The 10,822-nt window shown below is 45.1% G+C and overlaps 1 protein-coding gene across 2 annotated transcripts in view; it reads left to right on the forward strand.

Moving 5' to 3' along the window:
• Positions 1-10,074, forward strand: part of mllt10 (MLLT10 histone lysine methyltransferase DOT1L cofactor) — a 69,154-nt gene extending 59,080 nt beyond the window's left edge. For both annotated transcript variants that reach the window (XM_084048791.1, XM_084048792.1), the window contains exons 14-20: positions 1,031-1,106; positions 2,944-3,149; positions 3,841-3,984; positions 5,315-5,370; positions 5,797-6,107; positions 7,756-7,846; positions 8,116-10,074. In XM_084048791.1, the coding sequence (XP_083904917.1) occupies positions 1,031-1,106; positions 2,944-3,149; positions 3,841-3,984; positions 5,315-5,370; positions 5,797-6,107; positions 7,756-7,846; positions 8,116-8,415 (1,184 nt within the window). In that variant the 3' untranslated portion in view covers positions 8,416-10,074. The remainder of the gene's footprint in view (positions 1-1,030; positions 1,107-2,943; positions 3,150-3,840; positions 3,985-5,314; positions 5,371-5,796; positions 6,108-7,755; positions 7,847-8,115) is intronic.
• The last annotated feature ends 748 nt before the right edge of the window (positions 10,075-10,822 follow it).

Raw genomic sequence — 10,822 nt, forward strand, 5'->3', positions numbered from 1 at the left:
TGGGTCCCGGAGTGAAGCTATATTTGTCCACGAAGAAGATATTCAAAAATTAGCTCTATTGTGAGCTTGTAGATCGTCTGTTTCCGCCATTTGTCGTACGACGGAAGGATATAGGGTTAAAAATCAAATTCTGAAGCGATAGTACATGTCTTTGCTGTCGGGCAGAAACATCATCTCCATATTTTAACGTTTTGTGTTTTTTTTTCCGGAAATGAAAGCCCTACTTGATCCATACTACAGCGTCATACAAAGTATCAAAAGTAGTCGATCAGCTACTTTTGATATTTTTGAATTTGAATCCTGAAAATTAACCGTTTTGGACAGACACCAGACAGACAATATATTAATACATAGTAGCCATGATGTTTTGTAGTGCGTAGTTGCCCATGTTCCATATCATCTTACTTTAAAAGTGAATAGTCCAGTTTGATCTGATCGTTCGTTTTACATTTCGAGGACCCCTTCCTTCGGAAGTTGCTGCCCACAGACTGCCTGTGTGAAAATTACTTTAATAATAATAGACATTAAAAAAAAAACATCTTCACATGCAACAGCCAAAGAGCCCCTTTTATTATGAAGTATTTGGATAATTAGTGTAATTCCAGAGCAAACTAAATGCATAAGGGCTAGCAAGTTGTTTGAGACTGGGTGCGTGTACACACACACACACACACACACACACACACACACACACACGTGTGTGGGTGCGTGCGTGGTTAAAAAAGTAGTGAGTGAGAGTAGAGTGATAAAAGTTCTGGATTGACTGACTAAGCAGAGGGGAGTTCTCTCTGTGTGTGTGTGTGTGTGTGTGTGTGTGTGCGTGCATATGTGATTCATTACTCGCTGAGGAAAAATGAAAAGAATGGTCTTGCCAGGGGCCCACGTGGATGGAGGGAGGGATGGAGAGAGAGCACATGATGTAGTTTGAAAGAGGGATGGGGTGTAAAAGAGATTTAAAAAAAAACCAAGTGGATTGTACAGCCGTCAGCTGTAGATGTGCTATTGATTTGTCCTGTGTGTGTGTGTGTAGATCAGGAGGCTGGAGACGGCAACAGCGTCGCAACTCAGGGCTTCTCCATAAGAGCTTCTCCCAAGACCACCCCTCGGTGAGCGAGCACGCACGCACACACCTCTCTCTCACACACACACACACACACACACACACACACACACACACACACACACACACACACACACACACACACACACACACAGGCGCTCTCTCTCTCGCCCCTATTTACATTCCACACCCCTCCTTCCCCTTCAGCCCCTCTCCTCCTTTACCCTCCCTCCTCTTTTCCCTCTGCTGGCCCCACGTCTTCTCTCTTCCTCTCTCTCTCTGTCAGCACACTCCCTCTCTGTCGCTCTTAACCTCTACAGTCTCGCTCTCTCTCTCTCGCTCTCTCGCTCTCTCTCTCACTCACTCTCTCTCTCTCTCTCTCTCTCTCTCTCTCTCTCTCTGTCAACGAGTGGTTTTGATTTGGGGTTCTTTTCATGGGTAGAAGGACAGTTGGTTCAGATCAGCGCCTCTGCTGCGCCTTTGCGTCTCGTCTTGTTTTTTTTTAATGTCGGATCCCTCGACTACTGGAATATATATATCCATGACAAAAAGACCTGTTGGTTTGTGTTTGCTGATTAAATAATTGAGTCCTGTGCTCCGCTACGTGTTCATCCCTGTGGGGTGGGGAGGATGTCACCTGACAAGGTTGGTTACGTTTGATTCCCCCTGCGTTGTCTCGTCATGTCAAATAGTTCCTGCTTGTTCTACAAGATGCTAATGTTCGCTATTTTAAGTGTCAAATATTTAGTGGGTGGTGTAACTAGATTTTGTGGTTCTCAAAATCTTTTTCATGTCAAGAACCCCCAAATTGATATGTATTTGGCCACGGACCCCCCAGAAGTACAGGTTTGTGTAAAAAATAAAAATGATTCAAACACTTCCAAGATTTTTCTAAAATGTTCAACGATAGCAGATGTACAAACACGTCCAAACTTGAGCTTGTATATATGCTATTTTTTAAATTTAGCTGGGGACCCCCTGGAACCCCTCCAAGGACCCCTGGAAGTCCACGGACCCCACTTTGAGAACCACTGAACTAGAGGACATTAAACTGTCATTCCAGACGGCGATATCGTTGTCCTTGGATGATTCTTTCGAGGGGACAAATATTAGACATTTTGTTTAACCAATTAAACCCTATGTACTACATTGAATCTACAAGCCCACAACGCACCGCTTGGCTTGTAGATCTATTTTTGCCGAATGTTTGGCCCAGAATAGGGACGCTTTCATTGATTGATTGATTGAGTTCTTTATTGACAAATCGCAGGTACAATTGTTTTACAAAAGAACACAACAGTCAAAAGGATAAACACAACGTTTTTATTTAAGAGTTTATTTCCATCGAAGTTAACCACATGACACTGCTAGTGTTCATCTGGTTAATTTAACATTATTGATCCAAGTTGTGATATTCTGACAGATTAATGACGGGTGGAACAACAGTCAGAATGGTAAAAGTGTCCCGTCCACTTATGTTTGATATGTTTTTAAAACCCGAAATCTCTCTCTCTCTCTCTCTCCGTCTCGTCTTCCTGCCATGCGTCAGCTCTCTCGCTCACACTCAACAGATCGTCTCAGCGGCTCACGCATTGAAGATTTATTACATCAGAGCTGTCCACTCCTCTCTTTTATTTCTCTCTCTCTGCTGATCTCCCACCCCTCCCTCTATCCCTCCCCCCCTCACTCTCTCTTTCTCTCTCTCTCTGTGTGTCAGAAACACACAGAAAGAGCCTGGCCACTTTTCATTAGCACCCACTGTAACAACAAATTGATGTAGCTTTATTGCCAACAGCGTCTATGTTTGTCTGACGTTTATGTTGTCTCGTTAATCTCCCCGTTGACCCCTCTCTCTCTCTCTCTCTCGCTCTCTCTCTCTCTAGCTCTCCCATTGGTGGCCTGCAGATCCGCTATGACCCCTCGGGGTCATTGCCAGGGGCAGGGCTAGGGTTGCTAGGGGCGGGGGGAGGCGGCATTGGGGGCGGGGACACGGCGCTGCCCCCGGTGGCCACCAGTATAGAGCAGCTGCTGGAGAGACAGTGGAGCGAGGGCAACAACTTCCTGCTCCAGCACGGAGCGCAGGGCGATGGTGAGAGGACACGCACACACACACACACACACACACACACGTTTGTATTACTGTACTTGTATGGACCGTCAACATTTTAGAACTCTTGACTTTATGAATGACATTTTTTACATTTTGGGATTATTTTTTTTTATTACATTTTTATCCCACGATTTTGTAACCCCATTTTTTACACCCAGTGCCAATTGTCTATGTAATCCTGGGCACTACACTCCCTCTGCCAACCCAGGGAGGCCAGGGCCGAGCTCATGCCTCCTTCAATGCATGAGAGCCAACTGACCTTCTTGTCACCTGACAGGGGAGAGTTTCCCTGGTTGGACGTAGCGCGTGGAAGGAACACGTTATTCCAACCAGTTCCTTTCCCCTCCATCAGGCGCCCCAGCTGGCCAGGGGGAGGCAGTTTAGTGACCAGGATTACTGCATGTTTTTGTGAGGGTACCTACCCTAGGACACGGGGAGAACATGCAGACATTTTGGGCATTTTTAACCGCAAGCCTGAAGCAGAAAAATAGCAGATCTACAAGCTCCCTAAACATCTTTTAAAACCGTGAAGCCACAATTCCTCTTTTTGGTCCTCACAATGTCAGTTTCTTAAATTATACTATATACTTATTAACACATCTCTCTCTCATTCTGTCTGATCCTGTGTGTGTGTGTGTGTGTGTGTGTGTGTGTGTGTGTGTGTGTGTAGTGGTAGGCATGTTGAAGTCCCTCCATCAGCTGCAGGTGGAGAACAGGAGGTTGGAGGATCAGATCAAAACTCTGACCATGAAGAAAGAGCGACTTCAGCTGCTCAGCGCCCAGCTGGCGGTGCCGTTCACCCCAGCATGCAATGGTACAGAGAGAGACACACACACACACACTAGAGCCCTGCACGGTTTATCACGTTATTGTATCTCTTAAGCGCCACTCACAATTTTTTTTTTTACATAGGCTAGCGCCTGTCCATCACAGACACATGTAACCAGTGGTGGAAAAAGTACTCAAATATTTGACTTAAGTAAAAGTATCAATACTGCAATATAGAAGTACTCTGTTACACGTAAAAGTTCGGAATTCAAAATTTACTTGAGTAAAAGTACAAAAGTATTGGTATCAAAATGTACTTAAAGTACCAAAAGTAAAAGTACTAAAATGTTTGAAAATAGCCTATGTATAAAATAGGGCTAAAGTGCTTAAAGTATGTTTTCTAATATAATAATTGATAATCGCAAAGTAACTAGTAACTAACGTTTTCAAATAATTGTAGTGGAGTAGAAGTAAAAGTACTGAAAATTGGAAATACAATATTTCCGCCCCTTTCCAAAGTAGAAATGCCAAAAAATTGACTTGGTTACTGTACACCATGACATGCAGTAGAGAATAAAGCCATGGTTATGTGATCCGGCAGCAAAGAAATAAAGAAATAAAGAAAAAACTACCACCTACAATAAATGCTCACAAATATTAACAACGACATCTGTGCATTACAGAGAAGCATAATGTCTCTGTAAGGGTAGATCTACAAGATCGCGTTGTCGAGCTTGTAGATCTGCTACTTTTGGTGCTTTTATGTGACACTGTAGTGTGATCAAGTATAGGGCGTTAATTTACGAGACAAAAAAACACAAAAGGTTAGAATATGGAGATATGAGGTTTCTGCCCGACAGCAACGATAATCAAGCATGTAATGAAGAATACGTGATCCAGCAGCAAAGTAGTAAATCAAGACTCAAACATGTAACGTTGAACTCTGTAGTTCTACATGTATTATGAGCCTCATTCACTGTTTATTTAGCATCTGAAGCGCTGTGAACAGTAATTATTATCACCTCCACCGGCACATTGTCATTACCAACTCGTCAGGAGACTCATTAATGGAGACTCGTTGAACCGCTCTCATTGTCAACGAAAGGAGAGGAACTCAATAAGCCCGAGTCTCCATCTATTAATAAAAACATTGGCCCGAGCCCGGCCATCAACTCATAGTGTCAGACACACACACACACACACACACACACACACACACACACACACAGACACAGACACACACACACACACACACACACACACACACACACACACACACACACACACACACACACACACACACACACACACACACACACACACACACACTCCCAGACTGAAGATAATGGAAGTTGATTATTAAATGTGTGTTGCAGACATGAAGTCATCTCAGCTGGGAGGTTGTGATTCTTCTTTTCCCATGACAGCTCAGGTAATAATACTTCATATATACGTATATATACACGTATAAATATACAGCATACATATCTGGACAAAGAACATACTATTTATAATAGTTAAGTTATGATAAACATATTTATCAATGTCTGTCACATGATAAACATATTTATCAATGTCTGTCTCTCTACCCCTCCCTCTCTGTCTGTCTCTTTCTTTCTTTCTTTCTTTCTTTTTTCTTTCTTTCTTTCTTTCTTTCTTTCTTTCTTTCTTTCTTTCTTTCTTTCTTTCTTTCGTCTTTCTCTCTCCATCTATCTCTCTCTGTCTCTTTGTGTGTCTCTCTCTATCTCTCTCCCTCCCTCGCTCTCTCTCTGTCTCTCTGTGTGTCTCTCTCTATCTCCCTCCCTCCCTCCCTCCCTCTCTCCCTCCCTCTCTCTGTCTCTGTGTGTCTCTCTCTCAGGACAGCGTGTCATGTGGAGGTAGCAGCAGCACGGGCAGTGCGTCCTCGCTGTCCACGCCGCCCTCCGTCTCCCAGAGTCCTCCTCAGCCGCAGGTCAACGGGGTGGCCACGCCGGGCTCCCTGGGCGGGATGATGGGCCACCTGGGGGGGGCGGGGCCTGGGGCCGCGCTGGGCATGGGCAGCGTCGTCGGCGCCGCCTTCAACGGAGCCATCCAGACGCCGGTGGGCACGGCCAGCCCTCACGCGCACGCACACGCACACGCACACCCCTCGGCGGCGGGCGGCGGCGTCTCTCTGCCCGGCAACAACAGGTACCTGTCTGTCTGTCTGTCGATTTCTATTTTCATGCCCCTCTAAAAATCTTACTTCCATTTAATTTAATGGAAAATGTCCTTCCTGGTTATTATGTTGTCCATTTCCTGACGCCATGTGTGTGTGCGTGCGCGTGCGTTAGACACACTCTAAATCAGAATTGTATTTTCACGCCGTCGTACTTAATGTTCCCCTCATTCTTCAACACTCTGACCGCTTAAAAATGCCCCCAAAAATAAATAATGCCCCCAAAAAGAAATAAAAAACAGCGGTCTTAACCCATTAAGACCTCATTCCTGATGCCTTCTAAATACGTTTTCTGACAAACATATGTAGCTGTATAACAGTTTTGGATGATAGAGCTAAAATCTAAAATGAGACTGATGCGTACCGGTTCTAATTGGTGAATCAGGTTTTACTTACCCTTATTAACTCAATTCCTGCCAATCACGCATAAATGCGATCTATTAAATAGCGCACTTGGCCGCCAATCACGCATAAACGCGTTCTATTGAAAAAACTGAAAAAATATTGGAACAAGGAAGTGGACTCCCATCCACTTCCTTGTTAACTTAAACACCTAAAAATGATGTATCTCGGCTCCTGAGTACTTTTTAAATTTCAATGAAAAATCTCTGGCAGACAGCAGCAAAAAATCTGAAATAACTCTGGCAGACGAAGTGTTAAGACTTAAGTTTACCCCATTTTAGAAATTGGATAATGTGCTCTCATAATGCAACACACTGGTCCAATGCCTCAATACGTCAGCTAGATTTCTGGAAACCGCAAATTGTTTGAATGTGAGTTTTGATTTGCACCTCTCTATTGTCCTGCTGCTGCCAATGTGGATTCTAACAGCTCAGCCAATGCTAAGACCAGGTAAGAGGTCATGTGATTCCCACACCGCCAAGGTCATCCACATTAAACTTCCTCTACTAGATGTTAAGTGTGTGTGTGTGTGTGTGTGTGTGTGTGTGTGTGTGTGTGTGTGTGTGTGTGTGTGTGTGTGTGTGTGTGTGTGTGTGTGTGTGTGTGTGTGTGTGTGTGTGTGTGTGTGTGTGTGTGTGTGTGTGTGTGTGTGTGTGTTGTGTGTGTGCGTTCGTGTGCAGGCTTTCAAATACCATCTCATTAACAACGACAACAAACAAAACATGTTTTCTTCACATGTTCAAAGCTACAATAATCACTACATATCTAGGCACCGATTGGTCCAGCGATTAGCTCCGGACACACACGCACACACTGACATAGCTTCATATAGACAGCTATCCGCCTGTAGAGCCACAACGTAACAATTAGGTTTAGTGACGTATCGTGTGTAAACATTTCTAAAATGTGCTGTTGAATAAAGTAGAAGAAAGGCGTACGCTCTAAACCCGAGGCTTACCAAAGCTAGAGCCATTTGTCTTCATTCATCATTTTGTATTATGAAGTGAAATGCTGCGATGACCATTCACCATCATGTCTTACTTATGGCCTTATTTCACTCTCGTCGTGTGGCTTAAATCGGTGGTTTAATGTTTTTTACACTCTCACTCTCAGAGTTATGGGGGTCCTTGAAATGTAAAAGTTAAAGAACCATTGGCTTAAAATGAATGAAATATTGATGGTTTAACGGTTGGTTGTGTGTGTGTGTTCTCTCCCCAGTGTCGTGCGTCTCGGCCTGCTGTCTGAACAACAACAGAGACTTCTATTACAACAACACCACCTCCAACAACTACTGTCCTCACAACCCACGGTACAACACGCACGCACGCACGCACGCACGCACGCACGCACACACACACTCACCTACTGTCCTCACAGCCCATGAGACACGAGACGCACACAACTTAGCTACTGTTGTTTATCGAGCCATCAAACTAGCAATGAATTAAAACCACTGAACTCTCCCTCTCTCCTGCTCTCCTCCTTCCCTGACTCCCCCACTCTCCCCCTCATCTGTCCTCTCCTCTCCCTCCATTCCATGTCTCTCTCTCATCCCTCCGTCCGGGGGCCTGTCTACAGGAGCAGCATCAGGTGTTGTTGTACCAGCTGATGCAGCAGCAGCAGCAGCAGCAACAACAGCAGCAACAACAGCAACAGTCCCTGTCCTCTTCCTCCGCCTCCTCCTCGTCCTCCGTTCAGATGTCCATGGGCGGCATGCTGCCCGGGGCCGGCGCCATGCAGCACACGCCCCATACGCAGGGCGCCATCGCCGCCAACCCCTTCCTGGCTCTGCAGGCGCAGGCCGACACCCAGGGCTCCCAGAGGGCCCGGCTGGCCGACAAGGTCATGGGCGTCACGGCCGGCCAGGAGAAGACATGATGACGGAAGGAAGGAAGGAAGGAGGGAAGACTCTTCCATGTCTCCTTTACTTCTCTAGTCTTCTTTCACTTCTACTCCCTTTTTTGTTTCTCCCTCGTTCATCAATCTATTTCCTCTTCCTCTTTTCTCCCGTGCTTCCTCCCTTTTCTTTCAGATGTCGCGCTCTATCTCTCTCTCTCTCTCTCTCTTTCTCTCTCACTCTCTCTCTCAGGGGACTCAGCTAACCAGACGTCGTGCGCTCACTCAGTCAGCACACACAAGCTAGCGTGCACACAGAGAACTACAACTATAGAAGAAGAACAAAACAAAAACTACACTTCCCCTACAGCCACGGGGACTGGGGTAGTAAGCCCTCCGTTTGTGGGGGAGGAGGGGAGGTCTGTGTAGATCCATCACTGTCAGTGAGCCAAGTCTCGTACGGTCACCACAAGAAGCCTTGTCTCATCTCTGGGTCAGATTACAGGGGGCTCATTCAGCGAACAAGTAGAATGTAAAACAAACATTGAATAGAAGTGCCGGGGGTATTCAGGTACATTTTTTCCCCCTTCGTTTGTTCCGTAGAACAGAGTATCGTCGCTAAAAGGAGCCATCCAGCGGCCGGTGGTCGTGGCAGAATCAAGACCGGCTTTTAGCTGTACAGAACAGTTTGTACAGCGAAGCAAAACGATTAAGTATTCGCACGCAGCGTGAAATGGTAACAATGTGGTCAACGGCAAAATGGGTACCATATGAATATGGTCAATTATGGTAATAAAACGCACCGAGTTAAAGCCGCAATCCGTAACGATCATGTCCTTCCAGGGAGTCAAACCCGGGGTCACCTGCACGAAGCCCATTTGTGGGTAATGTGCTTTTGAGCTTCATGCAGTACCTCTTGTCAGCCAGTAGTGGTCCTATATACCCCAACCACAGGGTCTAAAAATGTCTCAATAGAAGAGCAGGGAGACCGCCTCCAACTACCACAGTTGTTAGGTATATTGTAATAACATAAACGTTTTATTCACGGAAACTGTGGTTCTCAACCATTTCTGGATCAGGGCCCGCTTGAAAATCTCAAAAGTGTTTTTTTGCGGCCCACCCATCTGACCACTTAACACGCCAGCCGATGGTCAGGTGGGTCCGGCCCACGTAATGTACTTTTGAGTTCCTATTTATCTGTATCACAGAGAAAATTAACTTTTTTTTAAAGGTTTTAAAGAAAAAAATACCACAATATTATATTATCAATAAAATCCTAAGTGTTTGGCCAGTTATTTGGGATATTTGCAATATCCTCATGGCCCACAGGTTGAGAATCACCGCACTATAAACAAGTTGTGGATTGCAGCTTTTAAATCAAAAGAAACGAAAGGGCTAAATAAATAAAGAAATAAAGAGCAGTCTTCCTCGGTGTGGAGGAGGAGTTACGTTTTGACTTCCTGACTGAGCCCCCTGCTGCATCTACCTCTCGTACAGGACCAGCCAATCAGGACCTATAGCGGCCGTCAGCAGCGGCCAATCACAATCCACAGCAGTCAGGACTGGTCAAGCCAGGGTCCAGACCCTAAGTGCCTGAGGCCGTGTGTGAGTGTGTGTTTGAGGCTGGAGGTCAGGTGTGGATTTCAGTGGTTCTCAAACTTTTTCATGCCAAGTTATTGCTAATATTCATTTGGCCGTGGACCCCCCCCCCCCCCATCTGAAAATAGTTTGTGCCAGAGACATACAAGATTTGTGTAGTTAAAATCTTTCCAAGAAAATTCTAAACATTTCACATTTTGTTCAAGATTTTTTTGGGAAAATAGCAGTTCTACAAGCTCACAACAGCTAATTTCAAATAGCCGTTGTACAGTATAGGGTTGAAGTTGTTAAACAGATTTTTTTCGGGGACCCCCTTGAAACCTCCCCTCAAGGAACCCCTGGGGGCCCACCGGGACCCCCACTTTGAGGACCGCTGGGTGTATTTAACACTAACCTGTCACTCAGCCAAACCCACTCTCACAACGCTACTGGTAGTTAGCTGCGTTGCTATGGCAACCAAACACTCAGGCACGTCGGGGGCGGACCCGTTCTCTTTTAATAAGAAAAGAAAAAAACCCAACAGGAAATATTGAATCTGCTGCGTGCTTCTGATAACAAAGCCAACTTTGTATTGATTCTCTTTTTATTTATTCGCGGTCTGTTGGCAGAACAACGGGCATTAGATGATATATTTTACGAAGCCCGCGCCGCGTTTGCAATTTCACATCGTTTTATACGACTACTGTACAAAGTTGAGTTTTTTGTTTTGCTTTTGGTTGATTGTTTTTTCTCCACACAGTTGAATCTTGCTGTAGACCTTTTTTAATTTTAGTTATTTTTGTTTTGTTTTAATTTTGATGAATTCAAAACGTGTCATGCTTGTTAAATAACCACTTAAACCCTAGCATCC

Source organism: Gymnoscopelus microlampas (genome assembly GCF_963454915.1).
Source record: "Gymnoscopelus microlampas genome assembly, chromosome: 22".
NCBI lineage: Eukaryota > Metazoa > Chordata > Actinopteri > Myctophiformes > Myctophidae > Gymnoscopelus > Gymnoscopelus microlampas.